This window comes from Schistocerca nitens, chromosome 1, assembly GCF_023898315.1.
Source record: "Schistocerca nitens isolate TAMUIC-IGC-003100 chromosome 1, iqSchNite1.1, whole genome shotgun sequence".
Classification (NCBI taxonomy): domain Eukaryota; kingdom Metazoa; phylum Arthropoda; class Insecta; order Orthoptera; family Acrididae; genus Schistocerca; species Schistocerca nitens.
In genome coordinates, this window is record NC_064614.1 from 1179574310 (window position 1) to 1179595421 (window position 21112).

The 21112-nt window shown below is 39.7% G+C and overlaps 1 protein-coding gene across 8 annotated transcripts in view; it reads left to right on the plus strand.

Annotated features, from left to right (window-relative positions):
- Positions 1-1135: 1135 nt before the first annotated feature.
- Positions 1136-21112, plus strand: part of LOC126200408 (uncharacterized) — a 209482-nt gene continuing 189505 nt past the window's right edge. For all 8 annotated transcript variants that reach the window (XM_049936705.1, XM_049936706.1, XM_049936709.1 and 5 more), the window contains exon 1: positions 1136-1411. In XM_049936705.1, coding sequence (XP_049792662.1) covers positions 1274-1411 — 138 coding nt within the window. In that variant the 5' untranslated portion in view covers positions 1136-1273. The remainder of the gene's footprint in view (positions 1412-21112) is intronic.

The following is a 21112-nucleotide window of genomic DNA, read 5'->3' on the forward strand; positions in this document are numbered from 1 at the left end:
CTCTATTGAATTTATTTGTCTCCCGTCTTTCAAATCTATATACATAATCGACAAGTCACTAATAAATGCATGAAGGATAGTATTTGTTGAAACAACTAACCATTCCCTTTCCTGTTCCACTTGCAAATTACAAGAGGAAGCGATTATTTGTAAGCTTTTGTACGAGCCGTAATATCTATTATATAGCCATAAAATTGTAGAAAAATAGGTCTATAGAATCAAGCCTTAATTATAATGCGTCTCGAAATTTTTAAAGATAGTACCCATGAAAAGTTACTATCCTTCTTTTCACATATTTTTCTTTGCATCCGTAGCAACAGCAGGAATTCACCATCGCTGTTACACTATCAACAAACGGTGAAAACTCAACAAAACTCTTGATATTATAAACTTTAAACTCTGCGGAAAGCACACACGCACAGTGAAGTCCCGAAAACACGTGACAATCCTGGTTTAATGTTGACAATATGCGCAGTACGCAATGCTCACTCCAGAGATATTTACTCTATGTTTATATACCTTGAAATTACAGCGAGTCATTCATCAGCTGGGACAAAGAATCTCATGTTCGTATTTGTGTATGTTGCGTAGTAATTCATGAAACGTTTCATCTCTCGTTCAAAAATGTTGAAAAAAAATATTTGTATATTATCGATGTTTGTGAAACATTGTGTAAAACTATCCATTTATTAACCGGTTACTCCAAAGTGGGTCTTCACAGTATGTTTTTTAAGATATTTTATTTTACGTCTGGTGAGTTTGGAATGACCGCGTTTTCAGAAACCATACAAGCGAATAACTTGTGGATTAAAAAAAAAAAAGGTTTAGTGACTGTCATCCTTCGAGAGCGCTCTCCACTTTGATGACGTATCCTGACAGTGACGGGAACTTTGTCGTGGTGACAAAACTAACCCGAGGGGTTCTTGGAATTCTTGAGAAGCAATGCACTGTAGCTATGCCACCAGTAGAGAAATACGTAGGCTGCACTGCAAATAATATAGTTAAACAATCGTTTTTATTGAACCAAAAAACATACCTGTTATCTATAGTGGGATTCAAACAGCAAATAAAAAGTAGGTAACAATCGATACTGTAGCTATCGATAATCGAATTATCGAAGGTAACGATCTGTTTATATTTATGTTTTAAAATTTTGACGTCGGGAATACTAGCAAATGTATTTGTTATTTACGTAAATTTATCCTGTACCCAGTTATTTTTCTATTATTGGTATACGTTATACGTTGTTACATAACTTGGTTTTGCAAGTCAAATGGCACACCGGCAGAAAGACTCAAACAGAGAATCGCCGTGGTCCAAATTTTTCAGTAAATGGAGTAAACGACGCCGGAAGAAAGACTCAGACAGAGAATTGGCGTGGTCCAAATTTTTCAGTAGATGGACTAAACGGGTAAGAGAGAGAAATACTGCCCAAAGGTTGGATGTACGTTGTTTCACAATGTTCACTTTAGTAGGAAGACTACAGACCGCAGAATATAGGCACTGCTACAAATAAAATACGAGTAAATACTTTTCGTGGAGCAGACAGTAAATTTAAATCTGTGCAACATATTCGAGCACAAAGAAAACAAATCCAAATCATATTAGTAACATTTGTGCAGTTTGCTTTTATTACAAGACATGTAGTTTTTGCAAGATGTTGACTATCACGTATTTTGCAAACATCACTTTGATTGCATTTTTTTTTGACACACAACAGTTTAAAGAAAAACAAGTTTTGCGGCATATGTAGTCAAAAGTTACGACGTAAAAAAAATGTTATTAAATCTAGGTGTTATTAAATTTAGTATTGAGTAGCGTGATAGGAACGGATCAGTTAATTGTTTTTGGCACTAGTTGTAATGGTGACAGCTACCATCTTCTTCAGGGTTAGGTCGGAAGAATGGCTGTTTCTGTCGAAATTAGTCATAATTATAGCAAATACATGATGGATACTATTTTCTCTTGATAGGTTTGCTGGTCAGGGTCACTTTTTTTTCTTCCCAGTGCAGGGCTTCCTTTTCTTGTTAACATTGTTCCATAGCAGTTTGCAAGTTCATGATGCTGGGATAATGTGCATGGGAATGGTGTACCTCTCGACCATCCCTACATATTTTGCCTCGCATGATAGAGAACCATCACTGCTCTGTAAGTAGTGTATCTTGCTTTTGTAATGGGAGGAATACCTGGTAGATCTGTTAGTTACTTGTGTTAATTTACGTCTGGAAAGAATTCCAAATTTACCAGTGGTTATTTGTGGGGAATAATTATTCCTCTGCTGCTGAAATGAAGCTTACTTCACTAGGCCTACAACTATTACTGCCACTACTGCTTATATTTTGATGACAGTTTTGAATTCCACTGCTGGGTAAAGACCTTTTTCAGACTTCTCTGTGCTTTGTAGTTTTCAGCTATGTGCAACATGTTGCTTCTGCATGTTTTGTTTGTTTTTTTCTCATCTGTGCGTCATCCATTAGATTTTTATTTATTTTATTTAATCGTATGGCTAGCCCCCCCTCGCCATTGGGCAGACCATTCGCCAGGTGCCGGTCTTTCAATTTGACGTGGCTTCGGCAACCTGCAGTTGATGAGGACATCACAACACCTAGACACTGGGCAGAGAAAATTCCCTGACGCAGCCGGGAATCGAACCCGGGCCCAGAGAACTGACAATCCGTTACACTGACCATTCAGCTACCGAGGGCAGACATCCATTAGGTCATAGCTTCAGTCTGTTCTTGGAGTCCAGTATTGTACTTAGTCCATCAACCATCTATTTAGGCTCTCTGGATAAACTTGTTATTTAATTGAATCTGGTACATCCTTATGGTAAATAAATTTTGCATGCACAGTTTTCTGCCAAATGAGTTTGTGTGTTTGTGGCTTTTTGTCTGTTTTCACTCTGATTCTTAGTTGTGGTAACAGACTGACAAGTAATGTAATTTGAGGTTGTGTACTTTTTCACCTATGCTGGCTCCAAACTTAATGCATATGATTATGAGAGTATGCAAAGCCTACTTTCTGATTTTTTGAGCAAGTACTAATTTCAGACAGAACGTGTCTTTGCCAAAATTCACTGTTACATTTAATACATTTTGCCTCTTACAGTTTCTTCAGTCTTCAGAATGGTTCAGTATCGCCTACCATGACCTCCTTTCTTGTGTTAACTTCTTCATTTCAGAGTAGCACATACACCCAATATACTGGATTATTTGTTAGTATAATCTCCATCTCCTAGAGTTTTTGCCCTCTTCAGCTCTCTCTAGTGCCACGAAAGTTAATCTCTGGTGCTCTAAACTCATGTCCTATCATCCTGACTGTTGTTATAGCCTCTGTCTGCAGTATATTCCTCTACTCAATACCCCTTTGGTTAGTCTTGAAGTCATAGCTGCTTTAAATTCAATGAAGTACAGTTTTTATTATGTAAACCAGCATTTTAAGAGTTTTCTGGTGAACACGTAACTTTAACAGTTATTTATACTGGCAGATGTAAGCGTGAGCATACTGTCGGCTGCTCTATAGTTTCTTCTGACTATGTCTTTAGGATTAGACTTCCAGAAAAATATTAAGTTTTTGACACATAACTGTAAACAATCCTAAAAGCAGTAGGGTAGATGAAATGCAATCAACAGTGGACTGATTCCATACAGATCAATCAGCAGATCTACACAGCACACGTAAGTGGTTCCGAATGTACAAAACATGCTCCACATACTGCAACGTCACAGGGGGGAATTATCCATCTGCTGGGTGACAGACCATATAGAAATCCTTGGAAATAAACAAGCAAGTTATGCATATGAGGAAAGTAATGTACTACCCTACACTGTTCCATTGAATGCTGTTATCTTTTTGTTGAGGATAAATTACGTGTCATTAAGAGAATGTGAAGCTGGAGGCACAAAATAACAAGTTAAGGTCAGTGAAACCAACAGTTCTGCTGTGGTGAACGTTGTGTGTCACACGGAAGAAGGAAGGAAGTATCCATCTGCTGGGTGCTAGACCATGTGGGAATGCTCGGAAATAAACATGCTGGCTCGGAAGCATGAGATGCATGCAAAGAAAGTAATGTAGTGTGCCATACTGTTCCACTGAAAGCTATTATCCCTTTGTTGAGGGGAAGAGTTCTGTGTCAGCGGGAGAATATTTGGCTGGAGATACAAAATAACGAATTAAGGTTGGTAAAGCCAACAATTTTGCCATTGTGAACCTTGTTTCAGTTATGCAGATGGGAAAAAAGTGGCATTACCATGACAGAATTAGGCTCTGCTCTCTTAACACACGGGAACCACTAGCGGGAGGACCCGCCTGAGAGTGTTATTTGTGGCATCATACAAGTGTCAGCAGGTCGCATTTTACTTGATTGCCATTATTTGCTCTGACAGAAGGGCAGGAATTTCTCTTGATAATTTTTCCTCTATCTTGTGTATAATAATCAGATGAGCATGGAAAACGCTTCAAGATATAGTGTGTTATCTGGATTCCTTTCCAGATTATTGGGTCATCAAGCCAACCATGATTATCTGAATCATAATATTCAAGTTTTAATAGAATGTCTTCCAGAAAATTATTAAGTGGTATTCTGCAAATGGGAATCTGTTGCTAAGGCAGAATATTCCAAATTTTGGGGTTTGTGCATTGATGTGAAATCGAATGGAAAGAAACACATTGATGATCTGCTGAAATGGTTAGTTCAGCTACTTATGCTATTAGGGCATTGCAAATTTGGTGATAAAAATATCACTAAATTAGGCTACTACACTTATTTTCATTCACTGCTTTCATATGGCATCATATTTTGGGGTAATTCATCATTGAGAGAAAAAGTTTCATTGCACAAAAACGTGTAATCAGAATAATAGCTGGAATCCACCCAAGATCACTTTGTGGACATTTGTTTAAGGAACTCGGGATATTCACAGTACCTTCAGAATAGATATAAAATTTGTTATTAATAACCCATCCCATTTCAAAAATAATAGCAATGTTCATAGCTACAACACTAGAAGAAAGAATGGTCTTCACTGTTCGGCACAGAAAGGGGTGAATTATGCTGTCACAAAAATTTTTGGTCATTTGCCAAATAGCATTAAAAGTCTGAAAGATAGCCAACCATAATTTAAAAACGAATTAAAAGAATGTCTGAATAACAACTCCTTGTACTCAATAGATGAATTTTAAAATATGAGGTAGTAACTGTGTGTTATATGTAGTGTAATGTAATGTCCATTCTTCTTTTAACATATATTTTTAAACTAGACTCAGGTGTTTGTTTAAGCACTCTTAACATCTGTTTATCCTGTATAGCTGTTAACTAACATTTCCTTGTTCTCACAGTAGCTGACTCTTTCCCTGTTTTTATTAGTGGTTAGCCAGCCATGTGTATCAGCGAATAACTTTCTACTTTCTTCACATAATTGTCATTTTATGTAGTATGTGTCTCACCATTGTATTATACTTTCACTTAAGCATGTGATAAGGGCACGAATGTGTGCTCATACACACACATTCTCATGTGTGGTTTGATCATTAGTTTTAAATTACTGATAAACAACCAATGTCTGTGTTGTCATTGCCAGACAGTCTTTGAAGTCACCAAAATTTGCCATTGTTCCAAGAAAATTGCTTACAAAGAAAGAGTTTATTCCCACTAAGTATTTAGTTAATATTCTGCAAGGACACTGATAACCCTGCCCTTGTGTGCCCTCAAAGCAATATCATTGTCATAATTTTTTATCTTCTTAGGCAACTAAATTTTCAGCACACTTCTGTAATGTTATGTCTCAGATTCTGAGTTTCCTTTAGCAACTTTCCCATTGTTCGTTATTCACTTTCATAAAGTACTGGGCTCCAACACCTACAGTTTCATAAATTACTTACTGAGATAAAGACCTATGTTGATACTATTAGACACATTTTAGTGATGAATGTCATCTCTGTCTGTGCAGGTTTTTTTTTAAAAAATCCTCTTTGCTTCACCTCTCGTGCATTGTTTTGCTTATAATGTAACAGAATTCCATTGCTTTGTGTAATATGTGGTCTCCAATTTTGATGTTAAATTTATTACTAACGTAATTTCTAATAGTCGTCATTACTGTTGTCTTTCTTTGTTTACTCTCCATCTATATTGTATGTTCATAGAACTGTTCATTCAGCTCAACAGGATCTGTAGTAATACTATTCCTATCACAGCAACCTGGATGTATGAACTGGTAAATTGATTTTATGATAGTTCTTGCATTTATCTGCCTGTGCTATCTTTGATATTGTGTGGATGATATTCTTCTAAAAGTCTTGTGGCATGTCTCCATCTCACAGATTCTACATACTAAATTGAATAATTGTTTAGATGCTGCTTCCTCCAATATCTGATTTGATTTGATTTTTTATTGGTCCAGTTTTATCATACTGTACAAATTGTACAATTGATATTGGGCAGGTCAAAGAAAAGTTACAGTAATACATAGTATTAGTATTCCACACACTCAGGATAGCAGAATCATCAGCAGGTCCTACCATTGGTATCCTATCACCCTGAATCACAATGTCACTGCCAAACTTTTCTTTTTATTTCTATAACTGATTATTGTGCTTACAATTTGAACAGTAGAGGTTAAAGGCTGCATTACCAATTTTTTAATCTGAGCACTTTTCTCTTGGTCTTCTATTCTTATTGTTTCCTCCTGGTTCTTGAACACAGTGTATATTACTGTTGTTCCTTTCCCAGTGCCTAACTGATAGTCATCTAACAGTTCCTTAGCTTTCCCCACACTCTATTCTCGCAGCAACCTGGATGTATGAACTGGTAAATTGATTTTATGGTAGTTCTTGCATTTATCTGCCTGTGCTATCTTTGATATTCTGTGGATGATATTCTTCTAAAAGTCTCATGGCATGTCTCCATCTCACATATTCTACATACTAAATTGAATACTTGTTTAGATGCTGCTTCCTCCAATGATCAACATCGGGAGACTTTCAAGCAAACTGGGTAATTAATATGTTCACACAGTTTTCATCCTTGTGCTTCTGTGTTGGTGGATTTAATCTTTCACTATGGTATCCCATACCTCTCCTTTTCTTTCAAGGTCTTCTTTATTTGTTCCACCCACCTCTTCATTGGACTCCCAACTGACTTTGTCTCGAAACATTGCTTTGCAAGTACTGAGGGGGAATTCTGTTTGGCTGCAACTGTTTCACATGAACTATTGCTGTAAGCTTTTCCTCCATGGCCACTTCCACTTGAAAGGCTTCTTTATGATCTCATTTCTGATATTGTCTCTCCATGTCTTTTGTAGGGTAGACTTAATCTTTTGGTTATGACGCAGCTCTACAATGGTTTTAGAAATTTTGAAGAAATGTTATACATTACTTTGTTATCGAGCCCTTCTGCCTTGTTTGATTGCAGGTTTTCCAAAGATCTATTAAAATCTGACTCTAATGCTGGAGCCCCAATGTATTTCAAATTAACATCTATTTCATCTTCTGTTGCATCAGCAGACAGTTTCTGTATCTTTTGGAAGCACTTGTTGTAATCTTCCTTGCTATCCATTCTTCTCTTTTTTCATTGATGCATTTGCTTTCAATTTCACTGAAGGACAAGTAGGATTTTGATATGCTGAAACTGTTTTTCTGATGACCATTTCCATTTAGATTTTTCGTGTCAGCATTACACTTTTGGTTCTCTGCAATTCGTATATTAATTTCATTCTTAAATGATTACAGTTGGTGCAGTCCTCTCTATTCCTGAACATTTTTGTGTTTCCATGTTGTAACAATAAATTGAAGTATTTTATTGCAACAATCTCACTAAGAAGACTGCCTAAATTATACTTGTCCATCCTCTGCAGGAGTACTGTAAGCGGTATGGAGTGCTTACCAGATAGGATTGACAGAGGATATCGAAAAAGTTCAAAGAAGAGCAGCTTGTTTTGTATTATCATGAAATACGCGAGAGAGTGTCACAGATATGATACTCGAGTCGGAGTGGCAATCATTAAAACAAGGCTGTTTTATGCTGCAGCAAGATCTTTCCACAAAATTTCAGTCACCAACCTTTTCCTCTGAATACAAAAATATTTTGTTGAATCCCACCTACATAGGGAGAAGTGATCATTATAATAAAATAAGAGAAATCAGAGCTCACACGGAACAGTTTAAGTGTTCATTTTTCCTGCACACTCTTTGAGAGTAGAATGATAGAGGAATAGTGAAAGGGGTTTGATGAACTCTGTTCTAGGCACTTAAGTCTGAATTGCAGAGTTGTCATGTAGCTGTAGGTTCTTTTAGCTAAAGAATTTAGGAATAAAGGAAACGCTCATTGTTTTTTGTCTGTGCATATCACTGACTCAACATTCTGCTTTATGGTCAGAGGGCCATTTACTCCTAAAAGTATTTACACCCAAACAGAGGTACAAAATTCTTTTACCTTTGGTGTCTCCACAGTTGCCTTGTACTTACATTTGTTTATCCAACATCTGTGACTACCCTTTTTAGGGATGTTCATTTCTCATCAATGGAGCTGTTTATGGTAACCTGAAAGAACTTCAAATGCACTGCATCATTCCATAGTAATTCAATATCCTACTGCTTTACACATTGATTCTTCCTGACAGTCTTGTTAAACTTCAACCAACTCTTCAACACTATTAAATTGTGACCTGAGTCTTATATCTGCACTTGGCTACACCATAGAATTCAATATCTGATATCAGAATATTTGTCTCACCATGATGTAATGCAGCAGTTATTGACCTGTGTTTCCAGGACTTCTCAGATATACTTCCTGTCCTTGTAACTTTTGAAAAGTGTGTTTGCCATTATTAGTTGAAATTTATTGCTGATGTCAAGAAGTCTCTCTCATTTCTTGTTCATGTACCCTAGCCAAACGTACATTCTTAGATATCTATGCCTTCTATTTCTTCCCTTATTATAGTGTAACAATCCTCCCCATGTATAATTGATTTTCGTGTCTATGTACTTAAATGAGTTACTCATTTAACTCCTTCATATACTGTCTCTGTCTCACCGTCCTCTGCTTGGGACATTGGCATATATTCCTGAACTATAGTTATTTGCATTGATTGAATTTTGATTCTGTTGTTCTTTCACTAAACTGTTCATAGTCATTCAGTCTTTGCCCTATCTTCCTGTTCATAACAAATCAGACAGTGGAAACTACAGTATGGAATGTAACAATATTATGGCTTCAGCTGCCAGAAACTGTGGTCATATTTGTGTGTGTGTGTGTGTTTTTTGCCTATTTCTGACAAAGGCTTTGTTGGCCGAAAGCTCATTTTGTGACAGTCTTTTTTTTGGGCTATCAGCGACTCAGCATCTCCGCTATGTGGTGACTAGCAACTATCCTTTTCATAATATTATTCATAATGAATCCTATTGCTGTTAGACTGTTTTGTGCTGTTGTTGATGTTACTTTGTAGTCATTTGACAAGAATTCCTTCTATTTCCATTGCAATTTCATGGACCCCCACTGTATCTAGACTGAGACTTTGCATTTCCTTTTACAGGTTTTGTAACTTTCCTGTCACTTTTCAGACATCTTTGCCCACAGTATTTGTTTTATTTGTGTAATGTATCCATTTGTTGGAGTGAAGAAGCAAGAATTTAGGTAGTTGTAGAAAATCGGAGTATGTGCTGTCATGGCTTTATAATTTTTGTGAATTATTTAAATCTGCCTATTATATTTAATTTAAGTGCGGGCAGTTTTTGCCCCCCTTAGACATCGGTGAGACTACTTTTCTCATTAAAATATTTCTCAATATGGCAGAAAGGAATGCAGTTTCTGACTGTTGGTACTGCTGTATTGTGTTGCCAATGTTGTTTTGAAATAAATCTCCTTTGTTGTTCGAGCAGTTGTGCATTACTCGCAGTTCTAATAAAATGTCTTGTCAGTATCAGAGGTTTCTCATAGATGAAGGTGTCAGCTATAATAAATGAAGCAAGTGAAGTAATGAAAGTAATACAGAAGAAGATACAGTTGTGACATACAATAGCGACAGAACAGTTGAAACTGTGCAAGTTGGCGCAGTGGTTAGTACACTGGACTTGCATTCAGGAGGATGATGGTTCAATCCCGCATCCAGCCATCCTGATTTAGGTTTTCCGTGATTTCCCTAAATCTCTCCAGGCAAATGCCCAGGATGGTTCCTTTGAAAGGGCGCGGCCGACTTCCTTCCCTAATCCAATGAGACCGATGGCCTCACTGCGTGGTCTCCTCGCCCAAACACGCCCCCCCCTCCCACCCCCCCTCCCCCCAGCAATTGAAAATGAGTCAAGTTCATGGAGTTCATCCCCTGATGAACAGTATGCAGTTGCTTCCAGCATCATTGTTACAGCAAAAATTGGTAGGGAATATATTACTGCACCTCCAAGGCAAGTACGCAGGTCAGTACAAAATATAGTGAATTTTTGTGAAGGCTTGACCTCTAGTGTGTCAGAATCGTTCGAAAAGTTTATAACTCCCAAAATAATGAAGATTATCATGGACTATACAAACCAAGAAGCTCGTAATGAGAACTTAAAACTTACAACTGTAGAAGAAATGTACATCTTCATTGGTATTTTGATACTAATGGGCACAAATAATGACACTACACTGCCTCTTGAGGACTTATGGGGAAAGTACCGGGAGTGAATATCTGCATAGCTACAATGAGTTGTATTCCATGTGGAGAACTTCTGTCCCTGATTAGATTTGATGATAAAGAAACAAGAACCGAAAGACGAAAGCAAGATAAGTTTTGCCCCCTTTGTGAAGTTTTCGACAAAATTGCTGAAATGTTTGTGAGATACTACATACCATGTGCAGATGTAATGATCGATGAAATGCTCTCCCTATTTCGAGGAAGATGTCCTTTTAAGGTCTTTATGAAAGACAAACCTGGGAGGTATGGCATATTGATCAGGCTGTTATCAGATACTCACACCCGGTATGTTCTAAAAATGGAGGTGTGCGCAGGGATGGATGAACGACCTGCCGAGGAACGGAGTGCAAAGGCAGTTGTTAGACACCTAGTGAATCTGCTGGCAGGAAGTGGAAGAAATATAACAACAGATAGTTATTATACATCCATAGACCTAGTCGAGGAGCTTTACAATGATAACAAGTTAACTTTGGTGGGAACTTTGAAGAGTAACAAAAAGCACACATCAGAACAGCTAAAGAAGACACAGGGTCGAGAGCTATATTCCTCTAAGTTCTTATTCACAGATCCTAAAACAGGCAATGCACCAGTTACCTTGGTTTCATACATCTCAAAACTGAAGCCTACTAAGAATCTCCCACTTCTTTCCACACAACACAATGATAACAAGGTGGATGAGTCGACAGAGAAAAAAAAACTAACATCAATCTCTAGTACAGTGAAACCAAAGGGGGCATAAACAGCATTGATCAAATGATGCGACATCATTCAGTAAAACGAGGGACGAGAAGGTGGCTGTTATCTCTCTTTTTCACCTTGATAGATATTGCTTGTCTCAATGCTGGAACAATTTTTATGACAAACAACCCAAACCGGAATAAAAAGCAGCATAATAGAAGGCTGTATCTGCTAGAATTAGGTCAACAGCTTGTTTGGGGCAGCTGTGGAAGAGAGAGAGCAAAGAATATCATGGGTTTACAAAAGCCTATCGTCTCTGCAATGGAAAGTGTTCTATGGAAAACGCTGCCCAGAATTACTGCAGCTGTTCAGTCTGTTGAATTTTATTCAAGAGGAGGATGTCACATCTGTTTGAAGAGTAAAAACTCTAAAAAGGAAAAAGACAAGATGACAAAAGTGTCTATAGTTTGTTGCAGGTGTTCCAAGTATGTGTATTTCATTCATTCTGCAAAAACAATCATATGCAAAGGTTGTGGAATTGAAAGTTAAAGTGAGTAGTAGGAAGGAAAAACTCAGTTGTAATTCCTGACTTTGATTTTCTGTTTTCTTATTTGTGGTTTGCTATTGTATATTCTTTTATGATTTCTTAATATAAGACTGATGTATATGAAAGTGTTAGTTTCATGATAAAAATGTAATAATTTTTCTCATATTCATTGCTTTATTTATTCTATTTGTATGTGTTATATGTTCCTGATAACTATGGAAAGTGTGTTGCAACCTAGTAAAGAAATTCCTAATTCATTAAATAATCAAAACAAAACAAACAAACAAAATGTTAAAAAGTGAATAGAATGTGAGGGCAATTTTTGCCCCCCCCCCCCCCCCCCCCAGACATCCGTGTCACAGATCCGAGCGTAGTGGTACTAGGATTAATGTGTTAATTTGGTTCACCTGTAGAAAATACAAAATTCAGCATGTGATACTTTTCTCACCACTTAACATTTACGAAGACCTTCAACTTCTATGACTTCTTGCATCCTGCAGAGAAGGTAGTGCAGATCTATGTCCAAAAGACAACAGGGCTCACTTTTACTTAATGCTTTATTTCGAATATTATTATAGTGCAGGTAGAGGACGTGGCTGCTGTGTGCAGAGACAGGAGGATTTAGCCACAGTTCGTGAACAACTGAAAATGCTGTTGGCTACGGTCTGCCACCTGCAAAACTGCTGCTTCAGGCTGTAGCTGCAATGGAGAAACTGGCACATTGCATGGGGCACCTTAAATGTCGCTTGTTTCTCCCATGAGCTTTGCTGCAGATGCTCCTTCAGCATACCTGATGTGGGGAAATTGCACTCACCTGCGATTGTAACCTGTTTGTGTCATTCAAGGTAGAGGGTCACTGTGTGGGGGATGGCCGTCTGAATTTGCCATTCACCCTACGAGTGGTCAAATGACTTCTCCTTCAGCAGAGTCCAAGCAGGCACAAGGGGGAGGGGTTATCAGTTATTGACAGCTCCAGTGTGGGGTGCTTTATGGAGCTGCTTGGGGAAACATGACTCAAGACTAGAAAAAACTCTAATGTGCACTTGGCATGTTCATCTGAGATGTGGAAGAGGCCTTACCTGCGGCTATTGTGGGTGCAGGGTGCAGTCATTTGCAAGTTGTGGGTCATGTTGGCACCATTGACTCCTGTCACTTGGATTCTGAGGCTATCCCCAGTTCCTGCAGGCATCTAGTGGAAATGGTAAAGTCTGCCACCCCTAATCGCAGGTTGCAAACAGAGCATACAATATACAGTATTTTACCTAGAGTTGATTGAGATCTGTAGGTTCAACAAGTGGCTCAATTGATGTTGCAATGTTCTCGGCTCCAGATATAGAACCTACATTACAAGATGGAGGGTTGCAGGATTCCCTTAGATAGGCCAGGATGCACTACACCAAAGAATCAGTTACTCAGGTAGCAGAGAAGAGAGTGGACATGGAGTACTTTTTTTTTTTTTAATGCTTAGCGATTATCTGAGTTTTTTGATGAATGCTTGCCGACCAAAAACCTCAGAGCTAAATTAAACTGCGTGCAAAATAAAGACAACTTGAATATCAAGATTTTAATAATAAATTACTGAAGCATTCATAACAAGGTCTCTGAATTTGCCGTCCTCCTTGATAGGTGTTATGCTGAAATTATACTCACACTGAGACTGAGTATTTAATGAGACAAAGAAAATCTATTGAACAGACAGGTTACCACATACAGGAGGTGTTGATTGGCAGCTGCATAATTAAAAGTAGACTGTTTGAAAATATAAGTATCATTTGGCCAAAGTCCTTTGTCACGTGAGAGAGAAAATCACACACACACACACACACACACACACACACACACACACACACACACACAGAGAGAGAGAGAGAGAGAGAGAGAGAGAGAGAGAGAGAGAGAGAGAGAGATTCATATACACACATACACTCACATTCACATGCGTACAACTCAAGCACACATGCCAGTGTCTTCTCAGGACGCTGGGATGCCACTGTGGTCAGTAGCAATCTTGGCTGGGGTGGAGTGTGGTGGTGCAGAATAGGCTTGAGCAGGTAGGGTAGCAGGATGGAATTGGGAGAAGATGCTGCTGTGCTGCCTTTAGAAATATACAAAGATATGGCAGAAACAAGATGGTGAGTTGCTAGGTTCAATTTTGGGAGTGCTGTGCTGGGAAGTGGGCGGAAAGGGGGGGGGGGGCACGGAGAAGCAGAAGCAGAGAGAGGGGAAGGAGGAAGTAGGTAAGCTGGGTGGGGGAACAGACGGTGGGAGTGTGATCAGCAGAGCAGGGAAGGGGCTACTATCGGGAAATGGGGAACAGGAAGTAGCAAAGGTTGAGGCAAGGGGTTACAGGAATGAATGATGCTTTTCAGGGAGAGTCCCCGTCAACAGGCAAATGTTAGCAGAAATTTGTGTGTTTATAAAGAGAGCAATGTGCAAAGGGCACAACAACTTGCTTCTTCATACATTAATGAAATGTCTAGACTACTGTGGTCCTATGTAAAAGCACTAAGCAAGCCGAAGGCTTTTTTTCAGACTCTGTAGTTTTAAATTTCGAGTTTAAAAAAATCATTCATACGGGATGATTTTATGGACATACTATTGTTTGACCCCCACGCAAACTCTCATAAGGAGAACATTAGAAACATACGTCCCTGTCATTCAAAAGCATTGAATTGAGAACAAATAATTTGCCAGGTCCAAATGGGATCCTGAATTGGTTTTATAGAGAGCACTCTTTGACACTGTGTCATTACGTAGCTCACATTTATTTTGGATCTCTCGCCAAGTCCCAAGTGACAGGAGAGGGGAAACAGGTGACTCCCATGTAGAATGAGGGTAAAAACAGATGCACAAAAGTTACAAATCAACATCCATAATGTCAGTTTGTATTGTATTGTATGGAACTGGAGACTTAGAAACAACCGAGAGGCTTTGCTCCTGCTGTAGCCCTCAGTGGTTCACAACCCCACAGCAGGCTACAGCAGTCCACTCAACCCACCGCCGCCCCACACCAAACTCAATGTTATTTTGCAGTTTGGCCCCCAGTGGACGTCCCCGGGAACATCTCACACCAAAGAAGTGTAACCCCAATGTTTGCATGGTAAAATAATTATGGTGTACGGATATGCGGAGAAGTGTTTTCCCAGCAATTGCCGACACAATGTAACTGAGGTGGAATAAGGGGAACCAGCCCACATTTGCCGAGGCAGATGGAAAACTGCTTTAAATCCCGTCCACAGACTGGCTGGCACATCGGACATCGACACTAATCCGCCGGGCGGATTTGGCCAGGGACTGGCACGACTTTCTGCCCGGAAAGCAGTGCATTAGACTGCACAGCTAACTGGGTGTGCTAATGTCAGTTTACTGCAGAATTCTTGAGCATATGCTGGGTTCACATACAATAAATTTCTTTGAGAGAGAAATGCTTCTATCTGCAAATCAGCATGGATTTAGGGAGTGTCACTTGTGTGATCCTTGGCTTGCCCTTTTCTTGCATGGTACTTGTGAACCATGGTTGAAAGGCAACAGACAGATTCCATAATCCTAGATTTCAGGAAAGTGTTCGACACAGTGCTGCACTACAGGTTGTTAACAAAGGTCCGAATATACAGAATAATTATTGAGATGTGCGAGTGGCTCAAAGATACTATGTAATGGAACCTGTAGTACATTACCTAGATGGTGTGTGTTCATGAGAGACAAAGGTATCATCAGGATGCACCAGTGAAATTTGGTAGGACTGCTCTTGTTTTATATGCATAAATGATCTGAAGGGTAGGGTGAGCAGCAATCTGTGACTGTTCGTTGCGGACGCTTTAGTGTATGGGAAAATGTCATCATTGAGTAGTTATAAGAGGACACAAGATGACGTGGATAGAATTACTATTTGGTGTGGTGAATGTTAGCTTGCTCGAAATGTGGAGAAATGTAAGTTGATAGTGATGAGTAGGAGAAACAATCCATTGTTCAAATACAGTGGTAGAGGTGCGCTACTTGACACAGTCATGTTAGTTAAATACCCAGGCATAATGTTGCGAAGTGACATATAGTAGAACAGGCATCTGAGTTCGGTTGTAGGGAAGGTGAGTTGTCACCTTAGGTTTGCTGGGAGAGTTGTAGGAAAGTGTGGCTCATCTTTAAAGGTCATAGCGTATAGAACACCTGTGTTGCCCATTCTTGAATACTGCTTAGGTGTTCAGGATCTCCAGCAAGTTGTATTAAACGAAGACATTGAAGCAGTTGCAGAGATATGCTGCTAGATCTGTTACCGATAGGTTGGATCAACAAGCAAGAATTACAAAAATACTCCATGAGATCAAATGGAAATCCTTGAAGGGGAGATGACATTATTTTTGCAAAGTACTGTTGAAAAGTTTAAAGAACTGGCATTTGTGACAGACTGCAGAACGCTCCTACTGCCACCAACACACATCTTACTTAAAGACCATGAAGACAAGATAAGAGAAATCCGGGCTCATACAGACGCATATCGACAATTGTTTTCCGTGAGTGGAACAGGAAAGAGAATAATCAGCAACGGTATGAGGTACCCTCTGCCCTGCATCATATTTTAGCTTGTGGACTATGTATGTCGACATGTGAGGTGGGTACTACATCCCTCATTTTTGCTATCTCCTCCTGACTTGACATTTTGGAGGTCATTTGTGGTGTCAAATTAGGCTAGTTTTCACACATTGTCTGTTTCTTCTCCATGTATGTTTTCAATGAGACTGAGGGAAGAAACAGGTTAGTTAACAAAAGTAATCTCCGTCTCTTCTTCAAACATGCTTACGCCCCAACAGGTGTGTATATTGGAGAAGCTTTCTCAGTATTTTAACTGATGATATTCTTGTCAGATGTGCAGCCCTGTCATAATCATATCTACACAATATTTCAGCAGTTCAACAGGTCACCATCTTCAGATGAGAGTGCTGTTCACTAGATCTTCTGGGAACTGATTCCTATCATAACAATGCCTCTTTTATATGTCACATAAAAAAGCAACAGTGTGTGCATCTAAACCATTGCTGCTGACCTGTAACACAAAGTGAACCTACAGTGCCCCATTAGTGAAAACTGGCAGGACTGTGAATACACAGAACATGCAAGTCAACACATTCTGCTGAACAAAGATGCTTTTTTTTAAATTATTTAATTGTTTAATTTTTTAAATCTGACACACATATGAAGCAGAGTGTATCTCCTCATAAACTCCTGGATCGATACTGACTAAATTTGGCACAGAAATAGCAGGCCTCATGAGTATCTGCACTGTGGGGGTTATAACCTCCTAGCTCTAATAGGGACAGAAATGTGTTTTTTCCAGCCTGTGGCATAGAGGCTGACCAGCATGACAGGCTTGTGGTTTGGGAACAGTATCAACCTGCCAAATGAACCTGCCTGGCTGGCCCTGACATGTAGGCTGCTCTACATGACGTGTGTTGTGGGAGTAGTATTGGCCTGCTTTATTGAACTGTATTGCAGGGGCTACACATGCTGATGAGCATGGCTGGTCCAGATTGAGGTGGATAGAGGAGGAGATGGACAGAGTGACGGGAGGGGAAAATGAACAGATTGAGAGGAGGAAGGGGAAATGTATAAGGCAGGTGGAAGGTGTAGAGGGGTGACAGGCAGGTGGAAAAGCAAGAGGGGCAGATGGAGATGGAAAGAGAGAGGGAGAGGAGGATACAGTCAGAAAGAATAAGGAGGAAGGTGTGGTCAGATAGAGAGAGAGGGGGGGGGGGTGGTTGTTGTTGTTGTTGTTGTTGTTGTTGTGGTCTTCAGACCTGAGACTGGTTTGATGCAGCTCTCCATGCTACTCTATCCTGTGCAAGCTTCTTCATCTCCCAGTACCTACTGCAACCTACATCCTTCTGAATCTGCTTAGTGTATTCATCTCTTGGTCTCCCTCTATGATTTTTACCCTCCACGCTGCCCTCCAATGCTAAATTTGTGATCCCTTGATGCCTCAAAACATGTCCTACCAACCGATCCCTTCTTCTAGTCAAGTTGTGCCACAAACTTCTCTTCTCCCCAATCCTATTCAATACCTCCTCTTTAGTTATGTGATCTACCCACCTTACCTTCAGCATTCTTCTGTAGCACCACATTTCGAAAGCTTCTATTCTCTTCTTGTCCAAACTAGTTATCGTCCATGTTTCACTTCCATACATGGCTACACTCCATACAAATACTTTCAGAAACGACTTCCTTACACTTAAATCGATACTCGACGTTAACAAATTTCTCTTCTTCAGAAACGATTTCCTTGCCATTGCCAGTCTACATTTTATATCCTCTTTACTTCGACCATCATCAGTTATTTTACTCCCTAAATAGCAAAACTCCTTTACTACTTTAATTGTCTCATTTCCTAATTTAATTCCCTCAGCATCACCCGATTTAATTTGACTACATTCCATTATCCTCGTTTTGCTTTTGTTGATGTTCATCTTATATCCTCCTTTCAAGACACTGTCCATTCCGTTCAGCTGCTCTTCCAGGTCCTTTGCTGTCTCTGACAGAATTACAATGTCATCGGCGAACCTCAAAGTTTTTATTTCTTCTCCACGGATTTTAATACCTACTCCGAACTTTTCTTTTGTTTCCTTTATTGCTTGCTCAATATACAGATTGAATAACATCGGGGAGAGGCTACAAGCCTGTCTCACTCCCTTCCCAACCACTGCTTCCCTTTCATGCCCCTCGACTCTTATAACTGCCACCTGGTTTCTGTACAAATTGTAAATAGCCTTTCGCTCCCTGCCACCTTCAGAATTTGAAAGAGAGTATTCCAGTTAACATTGTCAAAAGCTTTCTCTAAGTCTACAAATGCTAGAAACGTAGGTTTGCCTTTTCTTAATCTTTCTTCTAAGATAAGTCGTAAGGTTAGTATTGCCTCACGTGTTCCAACATTTCTACGGAATCCAAACTGATCTTCCCCGAGGTCTGCTTTTACCAGTTTTTCCATTCGTCTGTAAATAATTCGCGTTAGTATTTTGCAGCCATGACTTATTAAACTGATAGTTCGGTAATTTTCACATCTGTCAACACCTGCTTTCTTTGGGATTGGAATTATTATATTCTTCTTGAAGTCTGAGGGTATTTCGCCTGTCTCATACATCTTGTAGAGTTTTGTCATGACTGGCTCTCCCAAGGCCATCAGTAGTTCTAATGGAATGTTGTCTACTCCCGGGGCCTTGTTTCGACTCAGGTCTTTCAGTGCTCTGTCAAACTCTTCACGCAGTATCTTATCTCTCATTTCGTCTTCATCTACATCCTCTTCCCTTTCCATAATATTGTCCTCAAGTACATCGCCCTTGTATAGACCCTCTATATACTCCTTCCACCTTTCTGCTTTCCCTTCTTTGCTTAAAACTGGGTTTCCATTAAAGCTCTTGATATTCATGCAAGTGATTGTCCTTTCTCCAAAGGTCTCTTTAATTTTCCTGTAGGCAGTATCTATCTTACCCCTAGTGAGATAAGCCTCTACATTTTTACGTTTGTCCTCTAGCCATGCCTGCTTAGCCATTTTGCACTTCCTGCTGATCTCATTTTTGAGACATTTGTATTCCTTTTTGCCTGCTTCATTTACTGGATTTTTATATTTTCTCCTTTCATCAATTAAATTCAATATTTCTTCTGTTACCCAAGGATTTCTATTAGCCCTCGTCTTTTTACCTACTTGATCCTCTGCTACCTTCACTACTTCATCCCTCAGAGCTACCCATTCTTCTTCTACTGTATTTCTTATCCAGGTCCCATCTCCTTAAATTCCCATTTCAATCTGCAGTTCATAACCAATAGATTGTGGTCAGAATCCCCATCTGCCCCTGGAAATGTCTTACAATTTAAAACCTGGTTCCTAAATCTCTGTCTTACCATTATATAATCTATCTGATACCTTTTCGTATCTCCAGGATTCTTCCAGGTATACAACCTTCTTTTATGATTCTTGAACCAAGTGTTAGCTATGATTAAGTCATGCTCTGTGCAAAATTCTACAAGGCGGCTTCCTCTTTCATTTCTTCCCCCCAATCCATATTCACCTACTATGTTTGCTTCTCTCCCTTTTCCTATCGACGAATTCCAGTCACCCATGACTATTAAATTTTTGTCTCCCTTCACTACCTGAATAATTTCTTTTATCTCGTCATACATTTCATCTATTTCTTCATCATCTCCAGAGCTAGTTGGCATATAAACTTGTACTACTGTAGTAGGCATGGGCTTTGTGTCTATCTTGGCCACAATAATGCGTTCACTATGCTGTTTGTAGTAGCTAACCCGCACTCCTATTTTTTTATTCATTATTAAACCTACTCCTGCGCTACCCCTATTTGATTTTGTATTTATAACCCTGTATTCACCTGACCAAAAGTCTTGTTCCTCCTGCCACCGAACTTCACTAATTCCCTCTATATCTAACTTTAACCTATCCATTTCCGTTTTTAAATTTTCTAACCTACCTGCCCGATTAAGGGATCTGACATTCCACGCTCCGATCCGTAGAACGCCAGTTTTCTTTCTCCTGATAACGACGTCCTCTTGAGTAGTCCCCGCCCGGAGATCCGAATGGGGGACTATTTTACCTCCGGAATATTTTACCCAAGAGGACACCATCATCATTTAATCATACAGTAAAGCTGCATGTCCTCGGGAAAAATTACGGCTGTAGTTTCCCCTTGCTTTCAGCCGTTCGCAGTACCAGCACAGCAAGGCCGTTTTGGTTAATGTTACAAGGCCAGATCAGTCAATCATCCAGACTGTTGCCCCTGCAACTACTGAAAACGCTGCTGCCCCTCTTCAGGAACCACATGTTTGTCTGGCCTCTCAACATATACCCCTCCATTTTGGTGGCACCTACGGCACGGCCAACTGTATCGCTGACGCACGCAAGCCTCCCCACCAACGGCAAGGTCCATGGTTCATGGAGGGGGGGGGGGAGAGGGGGTAGGTGGAGGAAATGGACAAAGAGAGGGAAAAGAGGAGGTGAAGAAACAAAGAGAGTTGTGAGGAAGACATAAACAGGGGTAGGAGGATAAGGAGCACAGGCATAGAGAGGAAGAGGTGAACACAGAGGAGGAGGAGGGGGAGGAGATGTGTTCAATATATGTGTCAAATGTATATGCAGGCGAGGCTGTGTCAGATAAAACGGGATTCCACATTTTGCTTAAAGGATAGCTCTTGTCTCTATTTATGTTATTATCTGCCAGTCTGA